The 18336-nt window shown below is 38.0% G+C and overlaps 1 protein-coding gene across 1 annotated transcript; it reads right to left on the bottom strand.

The window, feature by feature from the left end:
* Positions 1-10627: 10627 nt before the first annotated feature.
* LOC126631484 (developmentally-regulated G-protein 3-like) lies at positions 10628-17648 on the bottom strand. Its single transcript, XM_050301627.1, has 10 exons — positions 17446-17648; positions 17086-17139; positions 16820-16993; positions 14786-14857; positions 14460-14519; positions 13404-13513; positions 12412-12711; positions 11529-11720; positions 11135-11186; positions 10628-10995 (listed from the first exon to the last, which is right to left on the bottom strand). The coding sequence occupies exons 1-10, from the start codon at positions 17485-17487 to the stop codon at positions 10945-10947; spliced, it is 1107 nt and encodes a 368-aa protein (XP_050157584.1). The 5' UTR covers positions 17488-17648; the 3' UTR covers positions 10628-10944.
* Between the last annotated feature and the right edge of the window lie 688 nt (positions 17649-18336).

Genomic DNA, 18336 nt, shown 5'->3' with positions numbered 1-18336 from the left:
CCATTCCCACTTCCTAACTGAGGGGAGCCTCATGTTGTTGTCGAAAGAGAGAATTGTAAGTTCACAGCCGAAAAGGGTGTCCTAAGGGTTGAGACCATCGTCATTTCCACCATTAATGTTGAGCATGCAAAGACAAGGGTGTTGATGGGGAAACTGTTTGGTAAACCCAAGAAAGTTGATGCCATCCACAGGGAACTCGCTCTATCTTGGTATAAAGGTGCCAAAAACGCCTTCTTTGTGGACAATTTTGGCCGCAATTGGTTTGCGTTGGAGTTCACTGACAAAGATGAAGTGGAGTATGTGCTCCAGAGGCCTCCTTGGTATGTGAGGGGCTAGATTTTCCACTTGGAAAGGTGGATGGAAGACTTCAGGGAATCAAACCTTATAACTTTTTTTATGGTGTGGGTTCGAATCCTTCTAATACCAATGAAGTTTAGGGAGGTGGAAATCATGAAAAACATCACTCTACCCATCGGCCGACTTGTAAGGCTTGATGATGCTTCTATTAATTCCCTGAATGCAAGGCCATTAGGGTGTTGTTTGTCTGCCACTCAAGTAGGTTTTCGTGATCTGAGGAGCTACCAACTTTCATCAGTTACGAAAAAAAATTGTTCGAGGTTTGCTTTTAGTGTGGCAAACATAAAGTAGAGAATTGTGGATGTGATGAGGAAGATAAGGATGTCAGTTGGTTCATGGTCAGGAAGGTGTTCGGTGATGATCCCAATGTGCTATCGGATGAGGGTGTTAAGGGTTTAGGGATTGCATTGCCAGACACATAGGATGATCTAATCTTTTGCTTCCCTCAACTAGGAATTATCAAGGAAGATAGACCAGGAGACAAGTCAAGTGTGGGCCTGGATGACAGTGACAAGACAGTCACTCATGTGGTTGAGGGTCCACCAAAAAAAAGAAGACGAGATCTGATAGGCGAAGGTGCAGGTTGTAGTCATGTCGTGGGTGAAAATTAGTGGTGATTAGGAAGAATTAGTATGATATGAAGTTTCATGTTTTCATGTTTTAAGTAATGCTTTAGATTGTTAAGTTTGATGTATATGATGGTTTATGCTTTAAGGTTTACATAGTACGTAGAGACGTAATGTTTTTTGCTAAATTTCCTTCTGTTGTTGGGAATGTACCACTTAGTAGTCCAACTTGCAGTCCTTAATATAGTTGCTTTTCTGATCGCTAAATGTCTGCTCGTACTATTATTTCTAAATGATAACTGTAAATGTAATATGGTAAAAAGATAAAAACGTAAGACCCTTGATTCATAATACATAAATAATTTCTCACAAAAAGCTCACAAGTATTCATAACATAACCATGGGTTTCTATTATTGGCACTGCTTCATACGCCAAAATTTGATGATTCATATACACTAACATACATGATAAAATCTTTATCAAACCTACATAAAATGTCATACAAATTATTTTGGTTCACTGGGGGTGTTTTTGTCTGCCACAATGATGGGTTGAGTTTGAAACATTAGACCGTTAATTTTTTTTTTTTTGCCTCACCGAGGTGTTTTTGTTCACTACAGAGAGGGGTACAGTCATCTTAAACCATGGTTGTTTTTGTCAACTGAGCATAACACCACTGTTCAAAATTGGCCTACATAAGGTGTGACATGTTATGATATTTATGAATGTTTATGACAGAATATGAACATTTCTTCCAATAACGCTTGAGAGCTATTGGGATGTTTAAGTGGAGTTACTTATTCAACACACATGTAAAGATAGTTAGGAAATTTAATCATGCAAGGACAGGTGGGCATTAGATAGAGATGTGAATTGATCAACTATCTTGACAGGAAGTAGGGGCCGAACTAGGTGAAAATGTGGGATTAAAATCCCCTTTTTCCTGCCTTTTGCAAAATCAGACGATTTTTTAGGAAAAAAGATCCCCACATTTTTCAATTCTCGCCAGCAGGTCAACTAATGCCACGTGGAAAATGATAGGAATATTGAATTTTTATGCATAAAAATTCAAACAAAAAATTTTAAAATGTTAAAAATACCCAAAAATTATGGACACGCTCGAGACAACATCTTGTATGTGATGAACATGGGCATATGGTGCTGTGGAATTTTTTTCACGATCGAAACGCTGGTGAATAGGGGGTTTCACTAGTTTGGCTATAAATTTGTTAAAAATAAAGTAATTTTTTTCATAAATTGGAAAAATATGAAAAATTAATAGCAATGATCATGTGGACAAGGGATACAACTTTCGTGAACGATGGAAGTCTAACCCACAACCCGATCATGGAGAATCCGTTGGGGCCAATGCTAACCATCAAATTATCGTTTACGATTACGGCTTCTTTAGTCATCGCCGTAAGGGTTTCGAGGTAACTTTTTATTTTAAAAGTATAATATTTTAGAGGCCTGAAAAAGATGAACGGTTCGAATTGTTGACATCGCATTCAAAAAAATTTAGTTTGCTGAAATATTGCTCAATGTTTGATAAGTTTCTAAAAGATATAAAACATCAAGCAATAGTTCAGCAATCCAAAAATGTCCGAATGTTATGTGAATTATCCAAACCGTTCATCTCTTGCAACCCGCTAAAAGATTATAATTTGAAAAGAAAAAAAAATTACCCCCAAACCCTTACGGCAATCCCCGATTGAAGCGCAAACGAATACTACGAACCGACAATTATTATTGGCCATTGCCCAATCTGCATGATGGGTGCAGGTTTTCAACTACCATCCTTCAGGAAAGTTGCCGCCGTTGTGGTGACGACATTTTGCAGTAATTTTCTCAAATTTTAATAGCTATAAATTAGTTACTAATTGATTTTCAATGTTAGTCCCCTTGACAGTGAACTCACTATTCACAGGTGTTTCGATCCTTTAATGCAGCCTTTTTTCCGATCATGAACCGCATGTCGTGCATGATGACAGCCCTAGCTTAATTGTAATTTTTTTTGCATTTTCCCCGTTTGGAAATTTTTTTATTATTAATTTTCATTAACAATATCATGTTAGTACACATTTTAATCCACATGGAAACCTTGAAGGGGCCACGTCAGAAATTTTGAGTCGCATTATGGTAGAGGGAGAGAATGTGTGAGGTTGCATGGTAACAGGTAGGGGCAAATCTCAGCCACCCATGTGGTCAATCTCACGGTTAGCAACGGAAAGAGGTGTCTTTTCGTAGACCGTTGGATTTCTTAACAGTCATAATGATAGGCAGACACGTAATGGTTTAGGGTTTTCTAGTCATAATGTTTCACAAGCTGTCATAAAAAACATGCCTGCTGGGAAGACGCATGTTGGGAATAACTGCCATGATTACCACCTATTGGCATGCAGACTTTTCGCGTTCTTCCAGAGGTCATTATAACCCTATATTTATTGGTCGTCACATTTGTCCATCTTCACATAGCTCAAATACTCTAACGTTATTAAAAACCCAACCTGCAAACTGCACGTTACTGTTTGGTTTCAGTAATGGCACAACATTTAGCCCTCGCTGCAACTTAGTCCCATCCATGACAATCAATCTTCATGCTCAAACTTTCTTCCTGGGCAAACCCATTCCCACTTCCTAACTCGGGGGAAGGCCTAGTTGTCATCCGCAATGACAATTGCATGTTCAAATTTGAAAGGGGTGTCATAATGGTTGACACCGATGTCGTCTCCACCACAAACGTCGAACGTATAAAGTGGTAGGTTTTGATAAGGAGGTTGTGCACAAAACCAAAGAGCGCCGAGGTCATACAAACCGAACTAACTCTGTCATTTGGTGAAGCCGTTAAAAACCCTTTCTTTATCGACCATTTCGGCTGGAGTTGGTTTGCATTAAAGTTCATTGACGAGGATGAACAAGAAAACGTGGTGGAGAGACATCTGTGGTTTGTGATGGGCCAGATCTTCCACTTACAAAGGTGGACGGCAGACTTTAGGGAATCAGACCCTATATTTTACTTGAGGGTATGAGTTAAAATCCCTAGAATACCAATACAATATAGGAAGCTGAACATCTTGAAAACTATCACTAAACCCATCGACGACCTTGTTAGGCTTCATGACCCTTGTATTAACTCCCTCAATGGAATGGCCATAAGGGTGTTAATGGAAGTGGATGTTCGTCTCCCCTTGTAGCATCTTTGTGGTGAATGGAGACAAAGAGCTGCCAACCTTCCTCAATTATGAAGGTTTGTTTGAGGTTTACTCCTACTGTTAGAGGAAAACAATACTCAAATGCGGCTACGATGTCAATGTGTTGGATGCCAATTAGTTTATGGTGAACAAGGTGTTCAGCAATGAGCCAAACATGCTACCTGAAGATTTCAACAATATGAATCTCACTTTAGGCAACCTTGACAATGACCTCATCATTTGCTTCCCTCAACCACCAAAGTCTGTCACTGATGGTGCACACTCTGGGGTGGGTGCGGACAACTCGGAAAAAAAAAAAAAAAAGAAACTGAAGGTGACAATGAAGATGAAAGAAAGGGTGAAGGTAAGGCTACAGGTCCAAGTACAGTGCTGGTGATGGCTTAGGTGCAAATAATTGATGACGCTGGATGACGTAATGAAGTGGCCAAATGGATTTAAGTAGTTTAGATTAAATGTTAACATGTTTTAATTAATGTTTTAGATTTAGTCTTTTATGTTGGACATTTTTTATAGATCACTGTTCAGGTGGTCGGATGAGTAGATTTCATTTTAGCATGTATTAATTTATATTTATGTTTAACCAATTAAGTTGGTTTTAAGTTTGAAATATTTACGTTTAAGAAGGTTATTTTTAGTGTGTTGGTTGGGATGGAAACATCACATTGCACTGTACAATTTATTTTGTCACTTTCAGTATCACTGTCTCCTGTCATTTGTGCATGACCCTTTCCTACTACTTGATCACAAACATTCATAAGAAATAAGTATCGATTCATATATTTTTCACAAGTATTCATAATGCATAAACGATGTTTCAAAAATTCTCTTTCAAATTAATCAACTTGACTCATCCATAACAACAAATCATCTGGAAGGAGATAAAGAAAGTATCCCCAACCCCATTACATTCTTCCACACCAAGTACAAATTGTCCAATTATTAAAGTTTACCTTCCAATTTCCTTTGTCTGATTCTAGTTCATTGTCAAACTTATTTGTTGAAGTAGGTTTCACAGTACTCCAACTTGCTCTAGGATATCATTGATTACAAACATTCATATCTTGAGATAAAGAATTCATAAATTGTCACTTGCTTTCACAACACATAAGAGGTGGTTTGAAACACTGCTGCTCAAATTCATTCCATTTAACTGATCCATAACAACAAAAAACTAGGAATGAGATAACCAAAGCATCCCAAAACTCATTAAAATCATCGAGGACAAGTAAATTCATTATGTAACATCATCCACAATGAAAGACTTGGACATTAAATTATATTCTTCCCAAGCAATGGAACATGTGTTAACAAAATAAAAATATATACACCACCACATATTCTACAAAATAGTAATACTATTTGTTTTATCAACTACAAGATTACATTGACAACCATTGAATTATCAAACGCCGCCTACACATTTTGCACCTCATGCAACATGTCGACCGCCATCCTCAATCTAAATGCAGGGACGTTTTGCGGCTTAATAAGATCGAGAGGAATGCCGGCAGACAAGAACTCTATGACTTTTAAAGTGAAAATCCCACACTTCCCCCTATGCCACCAACAAGTTTCAGAAACAATTCACACACAATGTAATCATTTAACTTAACTAACAATTCAATAAATTTTTAACTAACCCGTTGTTTTGTTGTGGAACCCTTCTACTTACAACGATGGGCTAAGGCCCATCTTTCACCTCCCTCGACATGCTTCGTAGGACATCGGCCAGCACATAGGAGATTGGAGCCAATTTTTTCATCATTTTTCGAGAGTGTGTTGTTGATTGCAAGGAGTCCAACATTGTGATTCTCGAAGCTTTTAAGTTCATCTCCACAGCAACCCAATGGTTATCGAGGTTAAGGGGCATGTACACCCTTTCAACATCAACCAGCCAAAATGTAGAAAATGGCTCCCCATCTTCCTTCACTGTTTTCAAAATGACAGGTACAAATGGAGTAGACGTTTCTGGTTTCCGCCCTCTGGTTGCTCTTTGATCTGTCCTTTGAGTGTGGTCGTGTTCACAGTACGTCTGTACACAATCAAAGTATTAAGTAAAAGACATGTACAACAATTCTACTGCCCAAAATCACACTCAGCATAACAATTGCATATATTTACATAAGTAGCACAAATTATGTTGGATATTTTACCAGATACCAATCGTTTGTGTTGGTTGGAACTTTGAACTTTTATGTGGTCATGCGCTATCCTTTCTCTTACCAGTGCAAGCATCTTTTCTCACACATCTCCAGGACATTCCAAATTAAAAGCCCCTACAAGGTCCTAGAAACCCACTTCCTCCACACCTCCCATAATCTCCTTCCCTCTTGATCCCTCGGCTTCCCCCACTTAACCTTATTCACCCCTGTTTTGACCACCCTCTTATTGTTCTTTCCTTTTGTGGACACCATTTCATACAGCGCCGCAACTTTGACCGCCATCTTCTTCTTCTTTTACCTGTTCTTTACCTACTTATTTCCCCTCATCATCATCATCATCATCATCTACATCTTCTTCTTTTTCTTCTTCGTCACATTCACCTCCTCCGTTAACTCTTCCACCTTCTTCAACACATTCCTCTGAAAAATATCCTTCTTGTGGGCCAAACACCCCACTGCCACCTTCAACTCCCTAATTTGTGCTTTAAGCTGGCCGACATCATTTGTATCCGGAGTCAGGGTTTTCGGCATCACAACATCAGCATTATCGCCCTATGTCCAATAGCCTAAGTTCTTATTCGCTACAGTGGGCACTATCTCCCGAATTCCCACCATCTACCATTTATCGCCAGTCATCAAAATTACATTTCTCCAAACAAGCTTTCATAAACATGCATAAAGGTTCACCAAATTTGACCATGTGTTTAGGCCCAAAATAATAGTTTGGGCCGAGTAGAGAATCATTCTCGGCCCGGAAGGCCTAGCGGCATGGATCGTTCAGTACGTGGGCCTCCAAACCTAGGTCGGCTAGGTTAGGACGTAGGATAAGTCGAGTCCTGGTGCAATAAGGAGTCTCGGCAGGATTAATAACCCGAGACTGAATCCGGCTCAATAAAGGACTAGGTTCACAGTCATAATGAAAGTAGGATTAGTCGAAGTCAGTGTTTGATCGGGAAAAGAAGTCCTTGTCCGAATAGGGTTTTAACTCGACCTTGGGGGGAGCCGTTGCTATAAATAGAAGAGGCTACGCATCGTTCAAGGCCCTGGAATTCAACACAAAACTACCCTGCGCAAACTCTCTCAACAACTTGAGATTTTTTCCTTCTTTTTTCGCTGACACATCTTCCGTTGGCATCAATAGCACTGTGGAAGCAACCGGTGATATCTTAAGTCAGCATAGATAGCTCTGTCATCGTAGAATCAGTCGGTTTCGCAGTATCTTCCGTTGGCATCAACAGTACTGCGGCGAGAACGGTTGGTTACCTATCCAAGTCTCGGTCGAGAAGGATTTCCGGATCCTTATTGATTGAGGTCATCTCATTAGCCTTCTCGGCGAAATGAGGTGTTACAGTATATCGAGCTCGACGCATTACACACCGAGTTATTTTATGATTGGATACTCCTAAGTGGGATTTAGAGTTCGGCATTCGGACGGCCGAACCACATTCACTATTAAAACTTATATCTGTTTTGAGTATTTATGCCCTTACACTTTGGTGTCGATTCGGCGAGAGTTTACTCTGACGAATAACATCATGGTGGCTGAATCCGACGACAACTCGTGAACTTCGTAAGAATAGTAACCTTGTCTTCAGGTTCGAGAGCCCAAGAGGCCGAGACGCGTTCCTTCCTCGGTCGCAATCGCAAGACGTAGAAGTCAGCCGCACACCCAACGCAACATCATCAAATTTACTCCTCGGCCGAGCTCGGCCGACGAGTTGGCACGCCCCGCATTCATCGAAAGACGTAGTTAGCTTATAGATTACTCGGCCTGCGCGCCACGTAGGCTTGGTAGTTTCTAGGGTCAACACACTGATATTCAAATATCTTCACAATTCCTCATAAAGTTAATAACTTTTCAAATGAGGTCATACATCTCTGTTTTTAGTTATGTACATTTCTGCTCTCAGTTATGTACATTTCTCAAAACATGTATTCATAATTTCATAACTTTTGAAATAAGGTCATACCTCTCGGCTCTCAGTTATGTGCATCTAGACCTGTTCATCAATCGGTTGCTTATTCGTTGTCAACCACCAAAGAATTTTGGGATGGCTACCGAATCAGTCATCTTGTAATAGCATAGTGGCTTATGCAGTTGCACAATTTTTTCCTATGCCCACACCTACACGTACACTGAATTAGTGCTCATCAAAATCACAATAAATTGACCCTTATTAGTACTCAATCAAACCAACAAATTGTACCTGAAAGGCATAACTAAACCCTTTGTAGCCCCATCTGAATCTCTGCCTCCTCTTATTTTCCCTCGGTTGTTCCTCTTTATCCTCCTCATCCTCCTCATCTCCTTCCGTATCACCATCCCCTCTTCATCTTCCTCCCCTAGTAGCAGCAAAACAAAGGTTGTCTTGTAGTTGTTCGAACGATATGGCACCCTAAGAATAAGTGTTGAACCTATCCATGTCCTTTACGAGGTCCAAGTACTCTAGGTTCACACTCACATTACTCTTTACCCCTATCAACACACCCTCGGCGAAGTAAACCAACCCCATCTTCAATGCATCATCCTCATCCTCACATTGTTTAAACGCCATTTAAAGTTCGACACTTGTCACTAAAACCTTTTTCGTAGCTTTCTTGGGGGTGGTCTTCACTTTACCTTTGCCCTTCACAACCTTACCATTACCCTTGCCCTTACCCTTGCTACTCTCTCCAACAAAACCAAACTTCTGAGGAAAATACTTAGTCAATAGCCTAATGTTGGAAAGCTAAACCTCTAGATCATAGGGTTCGTCACAATGAAGCCCTGTAATGAGGCAAAAGTCCTTTGTGAACCGGATGACCTCGTAGCCTATTAAATATGTGAGTTCCTCTAGGTCCTTCATCCCCTGATTTGCCACTCTATGAATCGACAATTGATGCACCAGCTGCCTATTAAAGGCTAATCTATCGACACTCTCTAAGTGTCCAAATCATGAGGCCCTAAATTGTGCATCATTAAACTTGTGACGCAAGACTCCTACAACATGACTAACTTGAGAAAGGTTGTTAACCCTTCCTCTATAAGATTCTTCCTGTTTTGTTGCAAGCTCAACCACCTGATTTGTCATCTTGTGTACACATAACAATACAACCATTCATCACTACCAAATTGAACAACATATACCCTGATAACAACCAAGTACAACAATGTTTATCATTGACACAAGCTGTCAACAGGTTATCATATCTATACATGCACTTGACATAGTCTGTCAACAAATTCTCATAGTTATACACCAATTCTATGAACTTATTTTCATGAGTTACAAAATCCCAAATTAATTCATAAAATTAACAAAGATTGATAGAAAAAAAATTCATTCCAAAGTGAACAACATAAACTCAACAAAACAAACTGAAGCACATATATCTTGTACACAACCTGTCAACCACAGTTCATAAACTTACATCTCACTAAATTTTTCAAATACTTCCGCATCAACTAATTTCATCAACCCACTTGCATAATTAACCATAAACCCTAAAAAAATACACAATTTTACATACATAACAAAATTATTTTCTAGGGTTCCAAATTTTCAAACTCACCAAATTTCAAATTTAGTTTCCAGAATCAAGTTTGACGTCGACTTCCGTGGAAGCAACCATTCTGAACCCACTCCAATCAAGGAACCACCGGATTTTTTCCATGTAAGCAACTGCTAACCCTCAAACCAAAGATGACTGAATGTCAAAGTACACTGAGCCGGAAACAACCACACCAATACTCCGACTAGATTTCGAATGGAAACGAACTTTTCGTACTCTACCAAAGTTTTGAATAAGCACGATCTCAGGGTGAGAAATAGATTTTTGAGAGAAGAAAAAAATTTATGGTTTCAACTTTTACTGTCATGGGAGGGAGGAGAGTTTAATTTTTTGAATCTCACGGGTACCGTTTTCAATAACTTACGGGTCTTTTTTAACCCGGTTTCACACTAAATCCTTTCTAATGGATTCGTTTCCAGCCGTTCAATCCTACAGTCCATATCCCGTCTGCACGCACCGTCCACAAAGCTCTATCCGCACCTTAGGAATCGCGATTAAATGAAACTTGAAAAACAGAGTTTGAACAGTACCAGGTGCTTTTCGTTAAAGTTCCCCATTATATATTGTGTACTCTTTCCTCCCTTCCCCTTCTTCATTTCTTAAACTGGACTAATCCATCATTACGGCCCGAACCAAATGTAGCGCACATTGTGATCGCAGTAAACCAAGAGTAAAAAATTTACCAAAAAAAAAGAGCTTCCTAATCCCATTCCTTGTGCCCTTTGGACTTGCAAAACTTGGCCAACTTAAACATATAAGTGGCGAAAGCAAGGGAAATCACAAACTAAACAACTTTCTTTAATCCTCTGAACTTCGTAATACATGATATTATTATACTATCACAATTCACAAACTAAAGAACTTTTAAAACGACAACACAAAAAAAGGGCAGTGTGATATTAAATATCAAACTGCCTCAAGTTCTGCCTAGCCTTACACCCCAATAAGCAGACACCGGAGGAGTGCTGTATGGTCTACAAATTACAACGATCCAAAGTTGGTTGAAAAGGAAAGCCTCATCTCAAAAAGCTTTACTCTCGCACGGTGACATTCTGATGTGCTAAGTTTATAAGACTTACCGACTTTGCACCAAATCACACCTTTTTGATAATCTGAACAACATCTTCGTCTTCAAGCAGATGTTCCTGTTGTGTCAAAGCAGCAAATATGCATATTAATTAACGCAGTCAACGTCCATTGATAGAAATAAATCAAGTAGTCGCATGTGGAAGAGATAAGCATGGTGTAACATATATTTAAAATTAAAAAAACAAACCAACCAACCTTGCCAACTCTTTGGGGCTTGTGCTTTGCGCTTGACCCCCAAACAAGAGCACTGCCAAAAAACAAAGTTAACTTCAAATTCACATCCTCCTTAAAGCTTTAACTTAGCACAGATGTTGACACAAGCACCTTTTTTCTTTCCCCAGAAGTTTGTGTTATCTTTTTCAGATCAGAAAAACTTAAAAGAGTCTTTTAATGTCCAAAAGTAACATACCATTGAGTTGAAACTTCTAAACAAAGTGGAAGCCTATATTTACTTATGCTCTAGTTTTGCACAGCCGTTAACACAAGCGGCTAAAGTACCTTTCTCCATTTCCAGAGTGCTTGTTATCATTTAAAAAACAATAAAATATCAGACGGATCAAAACTAAGAAAATTAAAGAGAGGTACATACAACTTAAATTGTTTGATAAAATCTTTATGAATCCGTTCGCAGAAATCCTCAACCGTCCTTGTCTTAGAAGACAGGATCACAGGGTCTTCATAGTCTGGATTCATCCCCTTAGGTTTTGTATATATGCGAGTTAAATTAAGATACTCCCATATTTTCTCCAGCAAACCATCAAGGTTCCACTCCAGATGAGCACTGCAGATCAGTCATGGCAAATTGCACAAGTAAAATTAACAAAAAATTCAGAAATAATAAGCCAGCAAAACTATACCTGAAAATGAAGAAAAGTTAAAAAGAAATAAACAGCATTAATATAAATAACAAATATTTCCAAGGAAAACAAATCTAAACAATGATTCATGAACGCTACACAATCCATATGCTATTATTTGAAATTATTCATTTTGTCATCTTCGTGCAACTGCAGACAGTTTTAACACTCAGTCCAGTGTATAATTAAGCATTATTTAGGATTACAATTTTTTCTATATGCTTCAGTTACAATGTTTTATATAAGCTGCTGATACATTATGCATTGTAGAGTTGTCAAAAAATGGAGATGTTCTCTGCCAGTCGTGTTTCTACCCTAGGAGGGCCTACTCTTCTAACAAGCTATAATATATTTAACTGATGCAATGTAGAGTTGTCAAACATCGATAGTATCCTCTGCCAGTAATGTTTCGAAACTACATTAGGCCTACTCCCCTAACAAGCTTTAACATTTTGAATTGGAGTTTCCAACGTGTAATATCTCAATAATACATGGAAGTGCAAGTTCTCAAAAGAGAGGGAGATGGAACATCCAAAAATTTCAAATTATCCTAAAAACATTTTGCAACAATAATCCACTATGAAACTATAAACTGTGGTTTAGATAAAAGATTACCTGACAGGACAGTAGTGAGGAAGTTTATCCAAAATCTCAAGCTCTTCAAGTGTAATCTGATCAATCTTGTTCACAACATAGATGCAAGGCATATATATCCTACTGCCTTCAATTACATCTATGAGGTCATCGGCCGTTGCATCAAACCTAAGAGTGATATCAGCATTGTGAATTCTGTATTCACTGCATATTGCCTTCACAGTTTCAAGATCCAGATGTGTGTTTGTAACCGTTGAAGTGAAATTAATACCACCCTTATCTTTCTTCCGGAATGTAAGGTTAGGTGGTTCCTTGTTTAACCTGCTCACAATAAACATTTAGCTAATTATAAGTATAAACTATCTAGGAAGAGAAGATACAAGCAAAGGGTCTAGATAGTGTGAGAAAGATTACATGCGCATACATCTACATATACACATGCAAAACATTTTTGTAAGCATTACCTGTGTGCGTGTGGGCACTTGAATAAATTGTCACAAGTATGCAACTTAAAGGTTTTGTCAACTAACTCAATAGACATGGTGTTTGCAGCAAAAGAATAAAGGTCACTGAACTGAACTTTCCATATTTGATAAAAGGAAGGATTAATAGCTTCTGATGTTTACCAAAAGGGGGAAAGAACTTTGAAGCATTATATAACCTGAAAAAGATTTCGAATCCAGACAAGCCTATACAAGCTAATTCAACAACACATCGTCCACATAAATGTACATCCTAGAAGATTTCGCATAAATTTTTATTTTTAAATTAAAAATAAGGTTGAATCAGCATCTCATAAAGGCTTGACAAAAGAGTTCATATGATGTAAACATAACGTAGAGCACAGGTATAATCAAATTTTGAAAATCCAGCAGATTGAAATTATGTAAACGAAACGGAGAACTTCTGAAAGTCATGCATTACTGACCAATGCATAAATGGCCTTAAGATCTGCTAAACTGAAGTAACAAAATGATAAAGCTATACAGACCAGAAACAAAGCTATAGCTCACCTTATACCAAATCCCTCAAGCTCTTTTTCAATTAGACGCTTGTGAGTTATTGGCTTTATTGCATCAAGAACAATTAAAATGCAATTGCATGTCCTAGCAGTGCTGATAACCTGGATGACATGAAAGTCCAATAAGTGAATCTAAAAGCACATAAGGAATACCCAAAGACAAAGGGCAAAAGCAAACTTTTTCTGTATTCCAAACAATCTCTGCCATATCTCAAGCCTTCATCAGTGTGATATATCAAACAAATTATAACATTATTCACAGCCAAAAGGAAAATATACCTCAAGCATATTTTACCACTAGAAAAGGTTCACAACATATACGGAAGGTCTGCCTGCAGAACTATGTTAGTCCAGATCTTTATAAACTAGCCAAGATCATTGTTATGCAAACATTTTTTTGAAAGCCATTCCATACACTTAAATGATCAAAAACCATCAGAATACTTGTAAATCCATGCAAGGGTACAATATTGGTCATTTATTTATTCAAACATTGTTTGGTCTATCTATCCAACCACATATTGTACAAATTTTCTTGCTACAAAAACTGATCTTAAGGCATGCATCTATATTCATAGAACACCATTGTTCAGGTCTTGTCCAGCAGCCTTGTAAAATATAGCCTACTTTCTAAGGACATGGACAGGGTATTGAAGCATATATGCATACTGTACAACATGCTTGCCCAAATCAATGCTTACAACATGCTTGCCCCCAAATTAATGTACAGCTGCAAGCATGTCAGGAACATGACCTCTGCCTCATGCCTAAGATTAACTCAAGACAGTCAACATTAACATTCTCTTGACATGAGAAGGAATGCAGAGAGAGATTGCAATTCCCATTCTCTAACATGTCCGTTACATTCATGTCATGTGCTTTGCATGTCAAACACAAATGTTATTGCGATGGTGTCAAGTACCCGTATTTCACAACCGTTACTGTGAATATAAATATGAAGAAAAAACTAAGTATAAGAAGTAAGTGCACCGAAAAAAAAACACCAGCATGTTACGGTAGAAAATGAGGAACAAATATCACACTTTACCTGTCTTCCTCTACCCTTTCCATCCTTAGCACCCTCAATAATTCCAGGGAGATCTAACAACTGCACATTAAAGTGTGACAATTTAAAAATATTTATTGTAAGGGAGCAAATGGATCATAAATCTAGAACAGCTATTTTGAGTATATATCAAAAGCTTCTCTTTTATTGGGAAAGAGCTTATAAAACACACACACACAAAAATAAACAGACATAAGTACAAGAATAGTGAACAAGAAGTCCAAATCCAAAAAAAAAACCAAAAAACTACAACCACCAACTAATTATTTAAATTCCAATTATATAAGCAAATTATAAAATTATAGTACCTGAATTTTCGCACCTCGATACACGATCACTCCTGGTATGCAAGTTAAAGTAGTGAATTCATAGGAAGCAACCTGTACACAAACACATTAGGTGGTCCTCAAAACATCAAGAATTTTCTTTGCAATGATATAAATTATCTCAGTAGGCAGCCTACATTTATTGCATGGCTGCACAATGAAGGAAAGAATAACAATAATAACTTTCAGGTTTCACGTAGCAAGCAACAATTTAGGTCTTATCACACACAGGAATCCTGACACCCGCTACCCCTAAGTTTTCACACAGAAGGTACAAAAGAAATCAAAATTTCAAAAGGATTTCAATACAATCCTCCGTTCCCAAACAGTTTCCTAGATTTCAGTGCAATATAAAGCTTGGAAGACATCAGACCAAATAGAATACGAGGAACCTGTAAATGGTGGGACCCTAATATTGTAGTTGAGATTTGTTTCTTTCCATTTCTGCATTAATATTAGGTTCTAGGTGATGATCCAGAAGTATCCGATCCATATAATTTTCTACAACTTAATGGACTCAGGACTTTAAAACTCTAACACTACCAAATTTGCCGATCTTTGTTGAATCCTTTCCAACCAGTTGGAACTTTCTTTTCCAGAGAAGTCTAAATAATCTGGAGGTAGGAGAGCTATCTCTCCACTCTCTTTGCTTGAAAATGGCTCCTTTCAACTGAATAAAGGTACACAAAAATAGTGAAAAAGGAGGTCCACTAATAAAAAAAGTACATCTGATTACAAAAGAAAAACAACGAAAACAACTACAAGGAAAGGAGAATGTAGATGTCTGAATTCTGACGAAACTGAAGACCAAAGGACCCCACCCTCTCCCACAGATCTTCTAGCCCTAGATTGGATTAGCATTCATGATCAAATCAATACTTGTGACATAGTCCAAAGGAGGCCTTATGTTTGTTTATCTTCCTATTGACCTTATTTACAAAAATGAGGTTGCACGTATAGACCACCTATTTTTTCATTGTTGTACCACTTTAATCTTCGACAGTAATTGATTGCGTAACAGGTGATTTCTAGACTCTGCATTTCCATGCTTGTTGAGAAGCATTATGCTTTTGGAGAAGTGGAGAGCAAAATTCTTGGGAGTTGTGGGCTGGCCACTTTTGGGCAGTGTGAATGAAATGAAACTCGACTTCTGAAAATTCTAGGAAGGAGGAAGGTTGTGGGGTAGTGTCTTACTTTTTGGCATCCTTGCGCCTTCAGTTTCCTCTAAATTTTGGGATGTCATCTTTCTTTATCCATGTGAACTGGAAGGTGCTACATATACATATTTACACATTATAACCGTCAAAACAGAGTCATTGGAATATTGGTCACTTGCATATGCAAAAGCTAAGATGAATGTCAGCAAAGCAGAATGTTCCCACTGGACATATAATTATATGTCTCATTCCTCTACAGTCTCAGGTCATCCTGTTCTAACAACATCAATAAGAGTATAGCAATTTGTATGGTCCATGAACCAACTTTTGAAATAAATAGATCAAAAGACATTAAAATGTTGAAATCACAAAGCAACCATCTAAGAAATAACTACATTTGAAAGAGGGCTTATCACTATGTTCAATTAGTTTTAGTGCACACCTGAACTCCCCAATAAGTTAATCCATCTAAGAGAAGAATATTCAGCTAATATTTAAAAAATATAAAATATAAAATATAAAAAATAAAAAAGCATCACTTAAATAAATTTTACATTTCTAGTACTAGTGACGAATTTCCACAGTATATAAGATCTCTATACAGACAGAAACCGCTTCTAAAGAATCTCTGGGAGACCAGGCGACGATTCCCAGTAGACTGCACAGAGAGTTAGAAGCTCAAATTCGACCTAATATTAGAGACCCACAGTTAAAACATAATAAGTGATATAATCAAACTCTACATGCTTTCATGCCTAACATAACGAATCTCTGGGACATAATTGTCTCTCTTCAAATAAAAAATTTGTTTGCCTCACACAGATAACGTTTGAAGTGAGATAAATCAACAGTTCTGTACCTCTGAAAAGGTCCCAGTTAATTTATTCAGCAGTGTAGATTTCCCAACTGAAGGGAAACCCACCAAACCAACTCTTGCATCTCCGCTTTTAGTGACATCAAAACCCTCACCAGCACCGCCACCGCCTTTTGACGGAGGCTCAAGTAGGTCTCTCCTTAGCTTTGCAAGTTTAGCCTAGCAAAAAATGATGGATCACTATTGTCAAGAAAAATTGAGCATGAAAGGCAATTTCATGACGAACATTAGAATGAAAAAGAATAACTCACCTTCAGCAATCCCAAGTGATGGGCAGTAGCTTTGTTCTTTTGAGTCCTAGCCATCTGCAATTAATAAGCAAATAAATATTAAAATTCTAGTTAATATGAAATACCCAGATTCCAGAAGCATCACTTCGGAAACAATAAACGGATTTCGACGGTTAACTGAGAAAATAATAAATCAAATTTTCGTTGATTGGAGAGAGTTGAGTTCGTCATGGCAAATTTTTCACTCGACAAATTTATTGAAATCCCTAAGCATCTAACAAGTGATAAGGGTATATATAAAGCATTCAATTTCCCTAAATTAATTTAGGATTTGTCGTTGGCAGAGAAAGTAGACGAGACTGGGGGTGCAGGCAAAAGTACCTCATCTTCGATGTCCTTGATTTTCTGCATCAGAGTCGCCATTGTTGAAGCACGCTAGCTCCGAAACAGAGGAAAGGGTTTTCGTCGGATTGTAATGATTCTGCTCAAATGCTACTAGCCTACTACGCCACAGAGAGAGGGAGAGAGGAGAAGGTACCAGAAGTAAATGGGGTTAGGGCACGTCCTCCTCCTCCCCATAGGTGCGTTTGGTACGTGGGACGAGACGGGACGCTCGTTCCTTCCCGCGTTTGGTGCGCCAAAAATGGGTGGAATGGGCTGTTGCATGGGACAGATTTCGGGTGTTTTTGCGTCCCGCCTCCCCCCGGAACGGGTTTGTTCCACATCTGTGGAACACAATGTTTTACCATTTTAAGACAAATATACCCCATGTCTATTTCAAAAATTACACCTTCGTTCCGTCTCATCTCGTTTTGTCCCGTCTGCATACCAAAAACACATATTTCACAAACCTATCCACTACAATAGACCTAGTAACTTCCTATGACCTTAACACCCACAAAGCGAACACACAAATAATGAATTTTTTTATCAACACAATAACTAATCAAGTCATTTGTTAATAATTCATTATTCACACAATAACTAATCTGATTACCCATTTAACGCACCGTTAAGAAAAAGTTAGTTTGATAATTTTAAATTACTAAAAAAAAGCTTACTAGTTACTTACATAATCTCATACAAGTGAGATTAAAAATTTCCAAAACATATTAAAAATACAAAAGCACATTAAAAAAAATCATAATAATTCATTTACAAGTGTGAAAAATGTGGAAAAAAATAATATTTAATCGCTCATGGTCGCATTCTTTACTCTTTGATGATGGCTACATCGTTGTTTGAATTTTTAAAACCCTACAAACCTTCATG

This window comes from Malus sylvestris, chromosome 1, assembly GCF_916048215.2.
Source record: "Malus sylvestris chromosome 1, drMalSylv7.2, whole genome shotgun sequence".
NCBI classification, from domain to species: domain Eukaryota; kingdom Viridiplantae; phylum Streptophyta; class Magnoliopsida; order Rosales; family Rosaceae; genus Malus; species Malus sylvestris.
Note: the sequence above shows the minus strand (reverse complement) of the source record. Positions and strands in the feature narration are given on the sequence as shown.